Raw genomic sequence first — 21,036 nt, 5'->3', positions numbered from 1 at the left:
ATGTGTTTAAAAAAAAAACAAACATTTTTTTCCCCTATGAATAACACTATGCAGAGGAAAAAAACTCTGATACTTTCATCTACAAACACAGAGATCATCATATAGTATTACCCAACAAGTACTTCATAAATTAAATTTATTTTGTGAGAATAGACAAAAATAGTTGGCAAATACTAGAATAATAAAGGGACTGTTAACACACATAATCACCCAATTAAGAACCAAACTGCATAATTACTAACTCATTTCTAAAATGTTCTGTTAACTGGCAATTCAGTTATCAGATTATTGTCCCCCCAAAAATTCTCCAATGATAATGGAATACAACTTACGACAATTCTGCTTCCTGTTTTTCAGCAATTTTCACAAAAATTCTATTGCATAAGACCTATCATTGCTTCCAACCTGAATGTTCTTCATGGAATTTTTCTGGCAGTGCAATTTTGCCCTTAGTATCTTTATATCCAACAATGACGTGTGTCAGAATATGACTTAGGTGCATTAGTATAAGTGTAGGAGAACAAGGTGGTTTACTTTTATTAAATAAACTGAAAAGTGCACATCTCAGGACAGCCTCTGGGATGCTTTTACATAATGGGAAAAGTAAGTCTATTTCTCTTGCACACGCAATACTCTGAGAAATACATTAAACTACTAGAGGATACTAGTAAAAGTCTGGTAGAAAATGGTTCTTGAAAGGTGAAACCACTGTTTAGGTATACGCTAAAACAGACTCTTCAGAGAGCATGCTCACTCTTTGAAGCAGTGTTTAATGAAAGTTTTACCGTATGTTCTTTAGAAAGTTTTTCTTGCTATTCTTTACAGACATATGGCCAAATAAAATTGATTTAACAATTCAAACATGAACTTTTTTTAGTCTTCTCTGTCACTTAATGATTTACGAAGACTAACATTTCATCGTATGTTATTTCACACTCTCCATCAAGGTTAGTTTTTACCCCAACCTTCTTACTAACACAACAAATCTATATGTAAATGTATCTGAAATCTAAGAGAAAGAATTAGCTTCCCTCAGCTCATTTAAAAAAAACTGACGTGGAAGTTAGTAATTTGTTTTTCATTATTTTGTACTTAATTTGCTATATTATTTTTGTCAGTACACCAATGATTTCTTGAAATATAACTAAAAGCAGCTCATTTTTGCTACAATGGCAAGTATGCAAACCATGCTGATTCCTTCAAAACTTTATTATTTACCAGCTGAGAGCTAATTAGCCTGCTTGCAACTTCCTTGTGGACAGCCACAGTACACAGATAGTACAGTAAGTTCAGTTTAGAACGTGCTGCTCCTGTATTCTTCTCAGTGGAATCAAGCAGTGAACATATTTGTTGCAAGAAGTCATTCCAGTCCATGTCTTTCATAGATGATAACTTCTCAGCTAACCATAAGAAGTAAACAAGTAGTTAAAGATAGTGGATCTTTGATGTTGCTTTAACACACTAGAAAGTAACATCAACTTGAATAAATAAGTTCCAAAGTTTGAATCTAATTATAATTTTAGTACTTAAAATATTAAAGAAACATATTATAATTCATGTTTGAAGATTATAGAAATCAAAAAGAAGCAAGAAGAGAAACAAAGCATAAAAATGTAGCAATAAAAGCCTCAAAACATTTTTGAAAGTGCAACCCTGCTAAGTCCTTGGACTTCATTTAAGTAAACATTTGTAGGTATTAGATTTAGGAAAGGTAGTAGTTGTTGTCCTTAATCATTACTAATTCTTAATAAGAAAGTTTCATTAGAGTAAATTTGAGGCAAAAAACTAATGAAAGTCAGCAAAATCTCCTCAGAATCAATAAACTGAAAATGCATATAGTTATTCATATAGGTAGGTATCCATCTAGTTAAGCTTTAGTAGTATCAGAACATAGATGGAGAAACACAAAGAAGTCAAGTCACTAGGACAATTAACATAAATCCTGTGGTTCAATTCACTGACCACTGTACACGAATTTTCAAAGACTTCCTCATCACGCTCAATGGATAACTTCACTCTAGCAGCCATAAATTCCCTCAGTTTTGGTTAGTTATTTATTAATAACTTATCTGCCATCCTGATATGCTGCAGTACAAAATATTTAAGAGCATATCTTCTGTCTTTTACTCCAATTTTACACTGAAGTAACTATACCTACTAATGAAGGCAATTATAATTTACATTAATAAAGGTGAAAAGAGGCTTGGATTTCAGGTATTTATCTTAATATTTCCATACTGTCTTTAATCATTATTGACAAGCAGCATCAAATTCAGTATCTTCAAAAACAATCAGAAAGTTGTCCAAAAAAAGCTACAACCCTGAAAGTGTTACAACCACAAAAAAACACTGTCCCATATTAAATAAATACAGACAACAATAGTTAAACATATCAGAACATCAGTGTGATAATTTAGCTACTTAAATGCAATTAATTAAAATACCACCCTCTTAGGCACTTAAATCTGATAATTTTTGCCTAGGATGTTAGCCAAATTAAAAATATTTTCTGTTACTACAATCTTGATTGGGAGGCTGGAGGACTTTGCATTCCTTTTCAACTATAAAATTTCTTCAATAAATTAACTCTCCAAAATACATACTTTATTGAAAGAAAAAATGAACTTTTATGTCTAGGAAGAGGTGCTATGCGAGTTCTAGAAGGACTACATATCTGGCTGACAACCCTATTCAAGCACAGTAAAGTGTAACAATACTTCTTTAAATAGACTAGAGAAAATTTTCCAGGGGAAGAAACACCGCACTCATGACAATGAGCAGCCTTTCTAGACAGTAAAAACAACAACAACAAAAAACGAAACCCCAAACAACTCCACACTATCTTTTGGGATGTGATTCACATAACATTTCCTGATTAAAGGTGGGACTGGCAAGGCTGCCTAGTATTACAGCTGATTGACACCGCAAGTTTTAAGATCCTGTTTCCATTTGCCTCTCTACCTTTGTCAAATTTTAATCTGTTTGGTTGAATATTTCAGTTATATCTCAGTTGTTTATAAAAAAATAACACAGGGAAAAAATATGCTGTTTTCCCCCCACACTAAAACAGTGTTGACTGTCTTATTTTAAAAGCTTTTGACCATGGGCTTGTAACTGAAGAAGGCAGAAGAGAAAGGAAGAGCATATAAATGTTAGCACTTAAAAGTCTACTCAAAATTGGTCTAGCTAAAAACATTACGTATGCAACTTCAGTTTCAGAAAAGTTATGAGTTCTGCAACTGTGACAGCTCATCATCTACAAAGGGAGGGTACAGGTCTTGTGATAATGAGTTGCGCCACCATATGCAGAACTTAAGTTTTAACAACTTCAGCAGATCCATACCTGAATATGTTGGTATATGTAAAGTTTTCAAGTCAAATCTAACTGGCACTTGCTTCATGATCTGGAAAAAAACCCAAACACATTACAACTAGTTTTAATACATTTCTGGAAATCTCTAAATAGTTGAACATGAAAACACAAAGATGAAAAAATTGTACAGGATGGGTGTACAAACCACTACTCAGTACTGAGGCATTTTCTTTTGTTTTCTGGTATGTATTTCTTCCAAGCAGATATTTGAGATTTAAGTCTATGTTTTTAATATAATTAAATTGTTAGTATTTCCATTTAAGTGATCTTTTTAATGGGAATACAAAATGATAGGATTTTTTCAGTTTACATTTTTATCTCGCTTGTATGTGGAAAAATACTTGCATTTGGGTTTCAAAAGCTACAGAAAGGAACTATGCAGCTGAAAGCTCATGAAATTTTTTAGCAATTCATTGCCATACAGTAAATACATATGTATACACACTAGATCATTCTAGAATATAAAAAGTAACGTTATCACCAACTAATCATTTGCAAGGTATGGGGTTTTTTCCCCACAACACATCATTTGCTGGTACATCATGAAATTGAAAGACTGCCCAGTGACTGAGCATTTGAGTGTGACTTTTAGTAACTAAAGCATACAAAAAAACCATAACTGTATACCGGAATTTAGCTTTTGACAGACGAAGCCTAGGTGTAACTAGAGAGTTATTTTCTAAAAAAGGCCTTCAATTCCACAGATCTGCAGAACACAGGGAAATTTTACAATATAAGCTGACATTTCAGCTTTTAAAATTCTGCCAGCATCTAGTAAATCCCTTTCCAGTAGATTAAATTGCAAGCTCTTCAGCTTTACCAGGTGTCAGTATCATCCTTTAGTCTGAAGATCACCAAGTATGCAATGACGCTGATTACATGTCCCTGCAATTGAGTGGGCTATTTTGCATTAATTCCAAGTCTGGCATTGCATGGTAAGGAGATTAGTCTCCATGTGCCCCTTAGTATGTACACTTCCCCTGAATCTTCTCTCTTGTACTTGTCGTAAGAAGATAAGCAGTGAAGAGCTAAGGCTTTGTGTCAGAGTCCTGAGACAGAACTGAGAATTTACAGAGGGGGCATTCAAATGCACCCGTTACCTTTCGCGGGCAACAATGTCCCCCACCCCAAACACATTAAAACAGTATTGGTGGGTAGTTGCTTTACCGAACTGTATAAGATTTTTAATTTTTGAGAGTTAGGAATTCCATTAAAACAAACAAAAAATTGTTATACTGAAGCAATAGAGCAACTAAAAGCTGTAAGACATTCTTAATGAGCTAGATGCTCACCTCCAATGAAAAATGTTGCATTCCCTGCATGTGCCACTTACTGAGTAAAGCTGATAAAATGACTCCTTTTTTTGCACAGAAATAAAAGGAAGACTAAAGGGGCTCTTGCCTATCACTCCTTCTACCAATACTACACATGTACCCATACACACATATTACGTTGTCACTGCAGCGCAGAGCTCTGATTCTTTTGGTGTTCCCTTTGCTGTCAAACAAGTGTCAGTCTCTGCTCAAGAGACTCATCACAAACTTATCCCATTAGAATCCATACGACAGAAAGTGGATAGACATTTCTTGTAACTTCAGGTCTTCTTTTCCAAAGAAAATAAGTTCTTATTTATTAGAAACATTATCACATGTAAAGTTTAGTTATACTGTAAAGGTATAACTCCTTATCTAGAAGGCTTCATAGGTGGCCTTGTTTTGAGTATACCAAAACACACTCAGTTATGTGTTCATTTAAGTAATAGATATCAAAGCAAATTATCAGAAAACAAATCTACAAAAGCACTGAACACAGTATTTAGTAGTTTCTGGTTTTGTAAGACATTATTTAATATTAGTATTCAATCCCAAAATAACTCAGTTCTCCAAATTAGCAACACAATAGGATTATAAAAGACTGCCAAAAAATTGCATGAGAGCTTGCCAGATGACTGGGTGGAACTGCTTTAAAATGAGAATTATAAAATACAGGAAAGGAGTTTCACCCTGATTAAAGATTTATCTGCAATGATAGCCTCACCCACAAGTTCCTGAATCTTATATTTTATTTTGCTATACCTTTGGATTGTCAATGATTGGTGTTATGATAAGATCAGATTCCGTGTAAATGAGCTCTTTCAATGTTGACTCCATATCCTGCTGACTTGAACACATATTTTTAGCCTAGAACAAGAACAAAGTTTTTTAAAAAACTGTTTTGCACAAAAAAAGAAAGTTTATGTTTATTCCCAAAATATTTCATTTCAACATTATACTACACAGTTTGGCCAGATAAATAACACATTCTAAGTTACTTTTTATTACATAGTAGCAGATAGTGCCAACTAAAAATCAAGATAAAAAAACATGTTGGAAGAAAAAGTACCAGGTCCAAAAAACTTGCAACCTAAGTTTAAAAAAGTAGACTAAGAAGAGAGAAGATAGCATTATCTCTTTTATGCACTGAGGAAAAAAAAAAGACACTAAGCATCTTGCTTAACTCTTACATCTGAAGTTCTGCAAATAATTGTTTTTTTAAGTAACTTGCACACTATAGGCACTGCTTTCCTGTTATAATTATGGCAGGATGGAGAAGAAAGTCAACTTTGCCACAGACTCTAGCCTAAAATTCTAACTATAGATACCACCATCCCTTAATATTGTTTTTATACTCACCTTTTTCAAGCATGAATCTCTTTGTGGAGAATTTGGGATTGAGGCAGTAGTAGCACCACTTACTTCTAGTGCAGTGCTAGTTCTAGGAGTGGGACGAGAACTTAAACAAGAAAGAAAAAAGGAAAAAAAAGAAAAAGAACAAAGAACACAGATTAAGTTTGACTGCAAACTACTTTTTTTGTTGTTCTTTTGAAACTTTCACACCATACAGTAAACTTTCAAAGTTGACAAACACAAATGATGCTATGCCTGCTCCATCAGGTAAACATGAACTTCCTGTCTTTAAATATGTCCTAACAAGGTTAGGATTCGTTTGTCAGTTAGAAATGGGAAGGACTGGGTGGTTTGTGGGTTTTTTTGTTGGGTTTTTGGATTGTTTTTTTTCAGTTGAATGAATGTAATTTGACTATTTTCTCCCCCATAGTCAGTTCTCCAAACTGGATGCTAAAACATGATTATCTTAATTTCTAATAACAAACAACATATGAAGAGAATTAACTTGACAAAAACCTGCAATTTATTTCATGTTATTCTCTTCTGACTGCAAACTCTTGGCTAGGTAATGGGAATTAAAAACTGCCTGATTGTCATGTATGGATAGGAATTGGGTTTACTTTTCAGTTCTTTTTTTTTTTTTTTTTAAAATCTCATTTGCTAATTAGAAAACGAAGAAAGGAGAGACCAGAACACTAGAAATTTGCAATTTTCATGAAGCTGCTAGTGAACTTATTTTTTGTAGTATACATTAATTTAAATCAAAGTGTTTAAAATCAACTTTAGAATTATTAAAATTGGGAGGCCAGGAAACTAATTTAATCAAATGAATGTGTTTTCTTGATTAGCAGAAAGTAAGCTACCCATTTAGCTGCAAATCAGTTTTATTTATTAGAAAAAAGCAACTAAATTAAAAATACAAACACCAAACAAAATTAAAGATAATCATGAAAATCAGTGATCAAATGACTAGGAGTTGTTCTCATCCTTATCCTTATTTTGTTAAAAAGGCATCTTTTATCGATTTTCAACAGAAGCAAATTTAAAAGGCACACTTAAGGGGCGTCAAAATATTCTTTATTAGCTAGATAAAACTACATAAAATGTCCTAATTCCTACAGTAAAAAAATATATCAGGATCTGCTTGGAAGTTTAAGCAGTCTTATTTCCTAAACCAAAAAAAGTATAATTTCTAGCTAGGAGGCTGAACAAATTATTCTAGGTTCCCACATGCTTCAAAACAAGTAGATTTGTTAAATATATTTTTTTCCAAACCTAATTTGCTTTCTTATGTGTTTGAGAGACAGAAAATCTTTCCTACTTTTCCAGTTCTCAGCTGGTTTCTCAGTTTAAAACAAGACTAGTGATCATTGAATTGAGCTAGTTGAAATTAATAAGATCTAGTCCCTTTGCACATGTAGAAGAAGCTACTGCTGTCAAAAGCTGATTAACCACTTCAGCAGCTAAGTAAATTCTGGTGCCAAGTGCCAGGTTGGCCGCTTCTTTCCACTTTAATGTTTTAAAACTTTAGCAGGTAACACATGTTGCTTTGAGAAATTAAATCATTCAAGTAAAGAGAATTTCAGAAAAGAATAAATTACAAAAAAAAACCCTCTGTATTACATTTCAAATTTTGTATTAAAATAAATGTACTTATTGTAAATAAAATACGTTGTTCTTAAAAATACCATTTTTTTTCTGCTCTCATTCCTGACATAATTTGCATTACATGTTGTTATATCAAGTGTTTGTAATGCCATTGCAGCCTTTCTTCTCAACACATTGCTAAAGCAAACAGCAAATGCCATTTTAAATTACTAATAGCATGGGTTTAGCTCTGATGGTAGAAGTTGTAAATGAGATGAGAAGTAATACTTTATTAAAACCAACTGAAATAACTGGAAAAAGTAGACACACTATCATGCACAATAGCACTATTTCAGGTTACGCAAGGAGCTTGAAGGAGTTTTTAATTTTAAACTGGGATACTTCTGCTTGACGAGGACAAGAACAAAATCTATTTTACTAGATAATCTTCTTGGCTTGAAAACTAATACAAAGCTTCAGAATCAGACCTCAACTAAAACAAATCACTGTTAAACCAATCACTATTTTTTATTTAATACCTACGTAGTACTTAGTAGATTGTTACCAATAGCTTCTACTGAAAAGCTGCAGGCAGAATTTATTAGTGGATCATAAGCTGAATGCTTATTCTTGTGTATTTAAAGTAAGCATATTCAAAGCATATTCTCATATGTATGAAGTAAGAAAGAAAGAAAGTTCTACATAAATTTTTCTGTTTAGATGGACAGCTAAGAAATAAAAAACCTACTTCCAAAAAACAGTGTAATAAAGCCACAAAAGCATTGCTTTAACTGCACACACTGCTTTAGTGGCTCTTCAAAGGTGTCTTAATATTAAACTGGTGATAGAAAATTCAAAAGGAGACACACTAAGAAAATGTCACAAACAGAACAACAAAATGTCTGAAGAGATGGGGGGACAACGACAGGGGAACAACCAAAACATAAAGAGTTTCAAGGGTTTTCTAATAGTCCTTTAGGTTTCCATACCTGAGAAGAAATAGTGATTCATTTGATTCACCATCAACTGCACTTTTTGGGTGCAATTCAGTCTGTGTTTCTACTGGAAAGAGAACATGAACTTGCATTAAGAAGTTAAAAATAAAACAGAGGGAATAAGCTCGTTAGTAAGATTGACAAAATTCACAGCACACAAAATAATTCAAAATAACGTCTTGAATAATATTACCTATTTTGAAAGAATTGCTTGGCAGCTTATTATTTGCTCTTGAGGATGACAGGTTAGCTAGATTTTTATGAGTATCCACGGGCTCTTTGGCACTCTGAGACGCAGAGGACTCTGTGTCTTCACTGCTGTTTAATAAAAGATATTAATTACACAGATAAAAAAAAAAGAGGGATCATATCCATTACTTCTTGCAATTATTAGCATACGATTTAGCTGTCATTCTCTAGATGAGCATACTATTGTAATATGTGCTACACATACTTTTTATACTAGTAACGGCAATGATGAAAAATAAGTTTACAGTAAATGACTTGAAAAATATTAAAAATTCTCTAGCTCCCTCAGTAGAACTTGCATGAAAGAAATTAGAAAAGCTAAATTCTTACCTCATAATACCAGAGCTATAAAGAAATATATAAAAGCTTTAAAGACCATTCAATCTTCACAGGAAAAAGTCAGAACAAACATGCTTCTAATAATGAAGTCTGTAGCCTAAATTTAGATCAATAAAACCCACTATTTTTTTCCTTAATGATTTACATGTCACACTTAATTGCAAATTTATTGATTTTGGGTTTTGGGTTTGGGTTTGTTTTTTTTTTTAATATACCCCTCTATTATTCATAGAATCATAGAATCGTTAAGGTTGGAAAAGACCCTCAAGATCGTCGAGCCCAACCATTAACCTATCACTGCCAAGTCCACGACTAAACCATGTTCTCAAGCACCATGTCTACCCGTCTTTTAAATACCTCCAGGGATGGGGACTCAACCACTTCCCTGGGCAGCCTGTTCCAATGCCTGACTACCCTCTCGGTGAAGAAGTTTTTCCCAATATCCAACCTAAACTTCCCTGGGCGCAGCTTGAGGCCGTTTCCTCTTGTCCTATCGCTTGTTACTAGGGAGAAGAGACCGACCCCCACCTCGCTACAACCTCCTTTCAGGTAGTTGTAGAGAGCAATAAGGTCTCCCCTCAGCCTCCTCTTCTCCAGACTAAACAACCCCAGCTCCCTCAGCCGCCCCTCATAAGACTTGTGCTCTAGACCCTTCACCAACTTAGTGGCCCTTCTCTGGACACGCTCCAGCACCTCAATGTCCTTCTTGTAGTGAGGGGCCCAAAACTGAACACAGTACTCGAGGTGCGGCCTCACCAGGGCTGAGTACAGGCACGATCACTTCCCCGGTCCTGCTGGCCACACTGTTTCTCATACAAGCCAGGATGCCATTGGCCTTCTTGGCCAGCTGAGCACACTGCTGGCTCATATTCAGCCAGCTGTCAACCTACACCCCCAGGTCCTTTTCTGCCAGGCAGCTCTCCAGCCACTCTTCCCCAAGCCTGTAGCATTGCATGGGGTTGTTGTGACCCAAGTGCAGGACCCAGCACTGAGCCTTGTTGAACCTCATTCAGTTGGCCCCGGCCCATCGATCCAGCCTGTCCAGGTCCCTCTGCAGGGCCTTCCTACCCTCCAGCAGATCGACACTTCCACCCAACTTGGTGTCATCTGCAAACTTACTGAGGGTGCACTCGATCCCCTCATACAGATCATCAATGAAGATGTTGAACAGGATCGGCCCCAACACTGAGCCCTGGGGAACACCGCTCGTGACCAGCCATCAGCTGGATTTGACTCCATTCACCACCACTCTTTGGGCTCAGCTGTCCAGCCAGTTTTTAACCAGCGCAGAGTGCACTTATCCAAGCTGTGAGCAGCCAGCTTCTCCAGGAGAATGCTGTGGGAGAGAGTGTCAGTGTGTGACATGTGACAGTATTCACATAGAACTCACATGTTCCATGTGACAGTATTCACATGGAACTCACATGTTCCATGTGACAGTATTCACATGGAAGTAGGTCATATAACCTTCCTGAAGGGTCTCCAGAATACCAAATATTAATCAAACCCACATTGTGAAGAAAACAGATACATGGGCCTCACAGTTGGAAAAGAAAAAGTACTGAGCTGCTTCTGCATGTCAAGCCCATGTCCTATATTTGCCGTATTTGTCAATTAGTGCACACCTCAGCAGATATTTCAGAAGCATTAGAAAACCCTCAAAAGTAAATTCAAATAGCCCAGTATTTTGTAGGAAATTAAGATTCTTCTGATTCTCTGAGAATTCCTCAAAGATGAGCACTGTGGTGGAGGCTGACATTAAGTCTTGTTAAAACCTTGAATAAATTCTTACTCTGTGATATAAACTTTAAATCTTGATTCTTTACCTGCCTTGGTGGTGAAAGCAGTAACAAAATTAAAAGACAAAGAGCTGTATCTCAAACTAGACCAAATATTAATAACAAAAGTACTGCAGCACTGGTATCAGAAATAGGTATTACACAACACAAGACAGAATTTTAAAATAGAATACAAAAACATTCAGCATTCTAAAAGAAAACTATTTTCACATTAGTTCCCTAGATTAGAACCTAAAGTATATTTCAAATATTTAGAACAAAAGAACATAAAAATCAACACTAAATATCCTAATTCAAAATTAAAAACAAAAAAAAGCAAGGTAACAGAAGTTTTGAAGAGGCCTAACTTTTTAATACACAGAACCTATTATTCACAAAAGGTTTTCTGCATATATAGCAGTGTAGAGTTTTACAAATATAGAAAAAAACCCCTTAGATTAATGCTTTATGTCATAAGCAAAGAATATGGGTCAGCTGCATTTGCAAGGATATAAGGCTGATCCACAAATCTAAGATGCTGTACTGATAGGCTTTGTGATGCTCTAAGCCTAATGCATAAAAACAAACAAAAAAATCTCAGTAGAGATAAAATTGACCCATATTTATAAGATTCTACAAAAGCTTTAAAAAAAAAAAAAAGTCAAATTACTGTGCATCATTGTTCTATAAACAAATAAATAAAAATGAGAGCAGTTAGTTCCGAAGTAAATTTTAACACATTCTATAGCCAGGAGGAAGGAGTCTGTTGAAAGCAAACAGACAGTGTAATACACTAATAGGATAATTCCTAAGCATTCAAAACTGTTCACTGAATGGTGTAAAACTCCATTCATCAATTAGTTAACAACATGAAAACCCTAACCAAAATTCAAAAGCAGGAAAGTTTACAGAAAACCATAATAGAAATATATAAATATTTGTTCCCTTAGATTTAACTATACAAGAAGTCTTCCTCGAACATTCCATACCTTGAGCTTGTCCCCCAGCTGTCTGCAGAATTACCACCACAATGGCTAAGGGCTCCTTTCCAGAATGGATGCTGTAATAGGTCTGTCCAATTCAGCCTTTTGAAAAGCAACAAACAAACTGAAAAAGCAGTGGCAAAGTACAGCTCCACAGAGAGATACCAGACTAGGTTTTGAACGCATGACACTACAGAGCACAGAGCAATTAATCCTTTTGTTCACTTTTATTTGGTCAACAAATAAGTTTTCTTACAGGACAAACTTTTTGCCTCAAATCAGAATGGATAATTCACACAACACAGAGGTATGAGACTAAGAATGAAGGAAACTGCATAGCCAAACCCAGCATTTAAATTATCTGAGCTATCCTATAACTGATAATCTTACGTTATTTAAAAATATAACTACATCAGCTGTAAATCAAAGCCTTGTAAAACAGATTGCTCTGGAAAAGCAAAGCCATCCAATTTTAAAATTGTCCATCATTTTTGTTACAAAGTTTAGCACCAGCTACAAAAATACAAAGATATACTTAGTCAAAACATTAATTCCGTATATCTTCATATAAGAAAAAGCACAATTTGTTCTTTTATGAGGGATTAAATGATTTTTGCATTCTTTGTGCTCTACAAATTACTATACATACAGTATCATAGCAATTATTTTTTCCAGAGGTGAAAAAAGACCATGTAAACAACTGTCATGGATTAGACACTTTACCTTTTCTGAGGATCCTTTTGAAGCAAGCCATCAAGCAAACTAATTAACTCAGCAGAAGGTTTGTAAAAAGCAGAACCTGTAAATAGAAGCACTTGAGAAGATAAGTATTGGGCAGCAAAAACAACCATCACACAATATAGATCAAATCATTATCTACAGATCATGATAAAAAAGTTTTACTTAATAGTAATTTCATCTGAAAAAATCTGAATGTATGAAGAATCCTAAATATACACTCTTTGTATTTCAAAGGATTCTAAAAAAAAAAAAAAAAAAAACCAAAACAAACAAAACACCAATGCTCGATCTCCACACTAATTAAAATTATTTATACATTAAAAAAGCACCCTCTAATTATCATATAGCTATTAGTAAGAAATAAAGTGGAGTTGAAATCTGCTTAAATTGAAATTAAATTTCCCCCAGCCATGATAATTTTTAAGAGGACCATTGTTGCACCCTATTATACAAAAGAGGTTTCCAAAATTCTTACTTGACTGAGAAAGACTCTGAGAGCTCAGAACTATGAAATGAACTTTATCCACTTCGAAAACAAAATCTCTCTTAGAATTGAAACAAGTAACAACAGTTTTCATTCTACAGGTCACCATTTTCACTACACTATTATGGACTGAAAAAAAGCCAGTAATATTTAACTGTCTCCATGAATACCACTGATGCCCAGAATGACTGAGATCAAAAATTCCATCCCAGAACGCAGATTTACTTTTAATTCTTAACACTAAATGCTATGCCTGTCTGTCAACAGGTAAATAAGCCTTCATCATTAACAGAGAAAAAGTTCTTATCAAAGGAAGGCAATGCTAGTGTTCACTTCGGACAGCTAACCGATTCCTGCTATGAGTCTCAGAAGAAATACTGCAAAACAAAACTTTAACTTTGTATTACTCTGATTTGATTAATTAAACAATAACAGAATTTTACCCCCTGGTCTAGGTGGCAATGGATCTTCATATAGAATCTTTTCAATTAATTCAGAAAAGCTGTCTGAGAAGAATGGTGGTCTTCCTACAAACAAACAGAAGTGTATTTCACAGATTATGCAAACTTCAAAGTGGCCGTCAGGTGCAATGACATATGATGAGATCATTTTCCTAAGGAAACATCCAACGAAATAAACACTCTCAGCCTGAATTCTATTTATCAAGTTCACTTGTCAATTTAAACACAAAACCTTGGATTAAATTCTTCTACAATAAACAGCAAAAGAGACCAAGGACAGAACAGGCACCAAATTTAAGCAATACAAGTTGATTAGTATCATAACATTCAGTTCATAGTCAAAAGGACTTAATAGTATTACTTCACTTTGTTATTTTAAAAAAAAAAAAAAAAAAAAAAAGGTGGAGTTTATCAAAGTACATTCAGTATACTCTTCAAGAAATCTTTAAAACCTGTCTTAAGTTTTTCTAAGTCTTAACTTCACTAGAAAGTTAACAAGAATTTACACTGGGACCACAACCTATGTTTCCATTATCACAGATATTAAATAGATACACAAACTTACAACCTGAGAACATTTCATAAAGTAAACATCCCAAGGACCACAGATCACTGGCTTTGGAGAAGTCTTCTCCCTTTATGGCTTCTGGAGCTGTGTATAATGGAGAGCCTACAAAATACAGTATGTATAATGCACTTTGATTATTCATTCAGCATTTATCCTGTTCAACACCTCAAACTTTGTCTCCACACTTGGGATTATCTTCACTTGGTATAAAACTGAGATACCAAATGCAAGTAGTTTCAAAGGAATTTCTCTCCTATACTTCTACTGAATTATGTAGGATTATCTACTCTTATTTTGTTGTTTATTTCACTTCTATTAACCAAGTTGGCTTGTGCTATACTTTTCTAACACAGTGATTAATGCAAAGTATGTTTTGATACACCTTGACAGATTCCAGAGCCAAGCAAATTGAGCAGAACAGTAAACCAACATAATTCTCATGTAAGTAACAGAAATAATTGCGTTACATCAGGTTTGTTAGGTTTGTTTTGGTTTGTTTGTTTGTTTGTTTTAAGAAAGCCATCCCAAAACATAAACCTTCATGAAATTAAAAAACTCTGTTGCAAAAAACAAGGTAGCTAGCCAGCTGGATCACTGATATAAACTAGTTATACCTATTTTCACACTAAAACACTATGAAAACATCACATATCAAATTACAGCATGTTATTCACAAACCCCCTTTGTCTCGATATAGAAAAAGAAATATACAGGCCCTATTTCTACAGTAGTTCCCATCCAAACACTAACGTGGTTCTCAATAATCTCTAAAAAATTACAAAAACTCAGCAAAAATGTCAATTCCATAGTCCTTTAAAAAGTTTATTTTGGATTCTTTTGTTCTTGGGTTTTATTTTTTTAAGTGACAAAAGGTCATTAACCATACACATCAAAACAGCTGTTCTGAAAAGCAACAGGAAAGAGATTAGATTTGTATTTCTTCCTGAATACAGGTCTGGTCTTGGTCTTAGTATTTCCAGTATGGACTTTCAGCAGGAGACAGCAAAGTAGTAAGAAAGCTGTCTTTGTTCCCATAAAATATTGCCAAGAATTTCATTGTTCCTGATAACAGTAACTACTATGACACATGATTATTTTGGAGGTCTGTGAGATGCTCTGAGATGCTGACTAATAAAAGATTAGGAAGATTAAAACCAAGTTACTGAATTTTTCTTATTAAAAAAATAATAACATAGTATTTGCAGCCTACTGTATTTGTATGGATCTGCTTATCAAAACTAAAGCACAGTAACTTTCTCATACTTTAAAAACAAATGATCATTCTGAAGTAAAAGGTACTGAAACAGTTGAGCCTCAAACTAGAAATCACTTGGACCATTCGCATCAAAAAGGACAATGAAAGTACAGCAGTGCAAAGTCTCCAATGAAAGAAGCAGCAGTTCTGTGTAGTACTTACTGAATTTTGAGTATACATTTAATATGAAGTCAATGGAATTTAGTCCAAGATCTGACGAGAGCATCTGCAGCACAGACTTTTAAAAAGTCCACAAATAATTCCATAGCTTAAATATTTCTGAGACAAAACAGGATTAATTTGAAATCACTTCTTTTCTTTATCATACTTCCAGTATCAGTTATTTCTTCATTCTCCAATCACTAGTTTATAACTGGAGCACAAAAGGTTATAAATAAAGTGATTCTTTTTATGTACTTCCTTTAAACTTTTTTTTTTTTTTTTAAATACGTTGTCCTATATCAACTAAACACCAGAAATACAATTCATCAGTTAGGAAAGCCAGGTCCAGTTTGAACTCTGAACTTCCAAAGTTTTAGTGGTCTTCTCATTCTACTACTTGTACTTAGTTGATGATATGTGATATGCATCAAGGCCCAAAGGTATTTCACAGGATTTTTCTTCCCACCATAGTTTTCATCAAATACCAATTAATAATTAAGCCTCCTCAGCAAATCCAAACCAAGAATTAATATTTTTAATTAATTAGCTACCTTGAAACATTTCAGATCTCATTCATATACACGATTTGGGGGTTTGTTTTTTGTTTTGGGCTTGGGGTTTTTTTAATTCTTGAAATTTTGATTTTTTTTTTTTCCTACAACGAAAAAAAAAATCAAGAACAGTTTATAAAATAATGAAAACATACTCAGGATAGACAGACAGTTTGTACATTAAACTGTACTGTAGGGATTTGATGTCAAGCTCCAAAAATAAATTTAAAATAAGCCACCTCCACGTTACATTGAAAGTTTGTTATACAAGTATACTACAGTGTATAACCACCTACATATAAGTTTCAATCCGAAAATAATCTGGAGTCTATTTACAAAAAGCAGGAAAGGTCAGGAATTGTTAGTAGGTCACACATTTTATGACAGACAGAAGTATATTTTTTCCAGCTCTTAGTTAAACTGGCTTTGTGAAACTTAGAATTATTACCATATATTTGTAAATACAGTTTCTTTCCTTTCTACTCACTTGCAGGTGTTGTTCCTTCTGTAAGTTATGATCTCTCTAAACAATCTTCCTTAGGAGCTAAATTTTGGTTTTGAGCTTACTTAAAAAATTCCCCATATACAGGATATGTTAAAGCTGCTTATAGAAATTGTATAGATCATGCTTTCCATTGCAAAGACACAGGCAAACACACTAATCTTTACAAATGATAACAAAGAATTAATTTTCCAGTTTCTCTAGAAATTTAGTCGGCCTCAACAGAATGATAAACAACTATTTTATTTCAAGGTCTTCTCTCCAAATTACTTCAAATGAAGGCTTTTTCCAACTTTCACTCTGCCCCTTTGGTATAAGTTAATTCTGGCTAGTAAAAATATCATACCGCGAAATCTGTTTTTCAGGTATCTTTGTGAAGTGCTTTCACTGACATCTCCTTCACCTTCTTCAGATCCAACTAAGGCAAAAAATTCTTCCAAGTTTTCACCATCCACTTTAGCCAAGCAAAAATTACTGAACTTCAAAGTGCCAGGCCCTTCCAGCAGAATCTAGAAGAATAAACATAATCCAACATACAAGTATCATATACTAAAAATGATTACTGCTGAAATTTCCAACACAAAGTATAAAATAATTTATTAAAAAAAAAATCAGAATCTCAAACCATTTAAGTACATAGAGATGATGACTATAAAAGAAAAAATTTTCAGTGTTTTTGGTTAAGTCAACACCAATACTGTCTTTTTTCTTATAACCAAAAAAATTACAGAATCTCACAACAGAACCCTTAAGAGGTTTAACATACACTTTTGTTTACTTGTTATTAAATCTCAATGAACAATGATGTTAGTATAGAAAAGAAAGCAAAAGTAGAGTAAAACCGTATAGGAAAATAAAAGCATAGTAAAAAAAAACTGCTTCATTTGGGGGGGGGGGGGGGGGGGGGGGGGGAGAATGAATCTTTCGAAGTTTTTTTAGCAAAAAATTCCAAAGATTTTGTCCAATGATGATGAGGGTTTTCTCCATGCTGTCACTGCTTATTCTCATAATTAGAAGCTTCACAATCCCAAAAATGTTGTTTGGAGAAACAGCCCGTTCAGTCAGATGGCGGGGGGCAGGCGGGGAAGTCTTACTTTAGCACTCTGTATTTTGTGTTCAAAGGAGTACTTTACAGCTACATTCTTCTTTGGAAGAATAGGCAGGCATCTCCATTATGCTTTATTCACATATTTTTTTAGTGCTTTTGGACCCATGAACGACAGAAACTAACTGAGTACCATTGTGCAAGATTTTACAGAAAATTCACAGAAGGGCAACTTGATTACTTACAGATCAAGATCAAAACAAATTACTGTTAAGCAAGAATTTTTGGTTATAGTAATATTCTGGTTACTACATAAATTAAAAAAAAACATGGACTTTGACAAAACTATACATAAATTACACACACATACACAAAATCAGAAACTACATAAAGATTTGTAATTTTATGCAAGAGTAAGACAATAATTTAAATGCCATTTGGAAACAATAGAGAAGGTTATTAACAAAGAAAGTTTAGTTAACTTTACTCCCTCATTAGCATTTTCTATGACCTGAAGATATTCTGTAGCATGACAGAATAGGTATAATAATGAAGTTATATGTCTGAGGACAGAGAACTAAAAACCTCCATTAATTCAAACCAGTACACCAAATCAAAAAGAATCACATTGTATCAAATATACATCAAGGAAAGAAATCAATTAGATCATAAAATATTCAAGCTATAGACTTGTCTCTCATTGTCTTCACATATATTATAAAGCTCAACCAGCCTCCAGCCTGAGGTAAGCCTCTTCCAAACAGTAAAACAGAAGTAATGAATTAAATGCTGATGGCATACAAAGTAACATGCAGTGTCCCCTATAAATAATACTCCTTCTTACCTTTCCAGGCGTCAGTTCACAAAAGATAATTCCAAGCTTATGAATATGGTATAAACCAGTAATCAAATCAATGCCAAATTCTCTCACTACATTTTCAGGTAGATGTTCATCTTGAGCAATAACAGATTCTAGAGAACCACCTGAAATATGTTTACACATAGTCAGCAAGTGCATATAAAGAAGATGCTGTACAACTAATTCCCAAGGACGTTATATAAGATTCTTCAAAAGATGTCAAGCAAAAATCATTATCAGTAGATATTAAAAATATTTCTTGAGACTATCTAATAGTTACAAAATCCAAGATGTACAGAAAAAATAATCTATTTCCAATACTGTGACAAAAATATAATTAGGACTAGAATTGAGTATGTGACTTCAAAATTACTTTAATATTGATTTACTTTACAAAGGAAACACAAAGGAAAAAAGAAACCCAGAAACTGTGTCACATCACAATGTAATAGTACCCAATGGGTTTATTCAAATTCCTTAACCAGATTCCTGCTGCATGAGTTAAAAGAATAAACAATACCAAGAGCAGACTATCAACTTCTGTGAACAAGTGCTAAAGCTAATGACATGCAATTTTCCACTGAATTCACAGAAACAGAAATACTAAAACTGAGTTACATTCTGGGGTCCTAAGGTCAACAACATAAAACAGATAAATTCTTTTGTTCGTTCTTCACACATAGTATTTCTGTACAGTCCTTTTCTTGACTCATGTGCCCCAGTTCTTTCATTTTCATCCTTTCCTCTCTGGTTTTGTTTTTTTGGGGGTTTTTTTTGGTGTTTTTTTTGTTTTTGGTTTGTTTTTTTTTTTTTAAGCAAAAAGAATTTTAAAAAACAAAACAAAACCAAACAAAAATACCCAGGACTAAACTTTCACTTTCCAGGTTTCTCACACAAATCCCAGCTTCCTGTCCGAGCAAGTCCTACTCGTATCTCTCTGGACTTCTCATCCTAACATGAGGCCCTTCTCTGTCCTTCCAAAATCACCACTCTCCTTTCTCCACTAAACTCCAACCAACCCTTCCTCTGTTTCTGATTAGATTACCCTGACAAAGCCTTCTAATTATCCCTCACATATATCCTCTATCACCTGTGTCCTTCCTTGGGCTTCGCATTCACTCTCTGTGCTTTCCCCCACTGATTGTTACTGTTTCTCTGTCCTTGCAAAAATCTCTTTTCCTCCCCTATCACCTACTTCCTCACATCCCACAAATTCTCAGGTACATCATCAGACTCATCCCATTTGAGCCATTACTGTCCTAACTGTTCATAGGACTTGGACTTCTCCTAATCTCATTTCCCACAAGCTCACCACTCAGTCTTTCTCCTCCTTCCTGTCTCACTCTCCTATCCTAAACTCCACGTTCCCATCTCTCCCAAACACCCTTTCCTCAACCTCACTTGGTCCTGCACCAAACCTGGTCCCCTGAGACTACAGTTTGTATTTCATGAATTATCTATGGGTTTCCTGGGTTATCTATTATTTATATCATAGCCAAATCATGGAGATTAACAAAGAAAAAAAGGACACAAATTTAAATCCCTGAACGAAAACAGGGATTAGGAGGGCTTTTCATGGAAAAGGATACTACATCTTTTATTTCAAATCACATAATAGATTTTCCTCAGCTTTTTTCCCCTTTGCTCAGTAATTTCTTTCAGATAATAGCAAGACTAAAAGGTCCGTCACCACAGTATTCCTCAAATTATTCAACACTGCTCAATCTTAAAATTTTCGTCTTTCTAGGCCTTTTTATGCTGTTCAGTAAATCAGTCAATCCTTTAAAACCAAGCCCATATTACATAGCTATAGTAAAGATTTTCCATCATGTTTAATTACTGTTTTTTGTAATGTAATTTAGAGGACTACATATAGAATAATTCCATAATATGACCAAATACACACACACAAAAAAAAAAAGGCAAAACAAGCAACACAGAAGTATGCTGCATCTGACAACAGAAACTCACTTTGTCACTTTGAGACAAGTGAGAGAGATCTTCCATATTTCAAAAGCAGTTTTCAAAGCTCTACAAAATTAATAAGAAATCCATGTCTTATTCTATTTATAAGTAAGTTAGCTTCAAGACACTCTCCTTGCAGCAAACTGCAATACTGCAAGGTAAAAATACATGTTAATTGTTCAAACCTTACTTAATAAAAGGCTGCCTGTCTAATGACTTACATACGTGCCCATAAGTTAGACTAAGCAAATAGATCAAAGCCTCCATATGAAGTATTAACTTCACTTTTAATCATTGAAAGAATGACCTGATTTTGTTTTTTTCCAGAACTTGTAGCTTCTCTTCTTCAGTAATTTTTAAAACAGAATTCTGGACAGAAAAAAAAGGCTGTGTGTAATATGAACTTTTACTATGAAACAAACTCCAGATACCAAAATCTTAACATGCATCACTGCACAACTGGCCTTCTTTTC

The 21,036-nt window shown here is 34.3% G+C and overlaps 1 protein-coding gene across 1 annotated transcript in view; it reads right to left on the bottom strand.

Moving 5' to 3' along the window:
* Positions 1-21,036, bottom strand: part of ULK4 (unc-51 like kinase 4) — a gene marked incomplete at both ends in the record, with an annotated part of 244,522 nt that overhangs the window by 220,220 nt on the left and 3,266 nt on the right. The window contains 12 exons of the mRNA XM_082310398.1: positions 1,219-1,400; positions 3,344-3,404; positions 5,449-5,553; positions 6,046-6,145; positions 8,616-8,685; positions 8,815-8,939; positions 11,977-12,072; positions 12,694-12,769; positions 13,639-13,722; positions 14,225-14,326; positions 17,041-17,203; positions 18,584-18,723. Coding sequence (XP_082166524.1) covers positions 1,219-1,400; positions 3,344-3,404; positions 5,449-5,553; positions 6,046-6,145; positions 8,616-8,685; positions 8,815-8,939; positions 11,977-12,072; positions 12,694-12,769; positions 13,639-13,722; positions 14,225-14,326; positions 17,041-17,203; positions 18,584-18,723 — 1,304 coding nt within the window. The remainder of the gene's footprint in view (positions 1-1,218; positions 1,401-3,343; positions 3,405-5,448; positions 5,554-6,045; positions 6,146-8,615; positions 8,686-8,814; positions 8,940-11,976; positions 12,073-12,693; positions 12,770-13,638; positions 13,723-14,224; positions 14,327-17,040; positions 17,204-18,583; positions 18,724-21,036) is intronic.

Source organism: Platalea leucorodia (genome assembly GCF_965183815.1).
Source record: "Platalea leucorodia genome assembly, chromosome: 1".
NCBI lineage: Eukaryota > Metazoa > Chordata > Aves > Pelecaniformes > Threskiornithidae > Platalea > Platalea leucorodia.
Note: the sequence above shows the minus strand (reverse complement) of the source record. Positions and strands in the feature narration are given on the sequence as shown.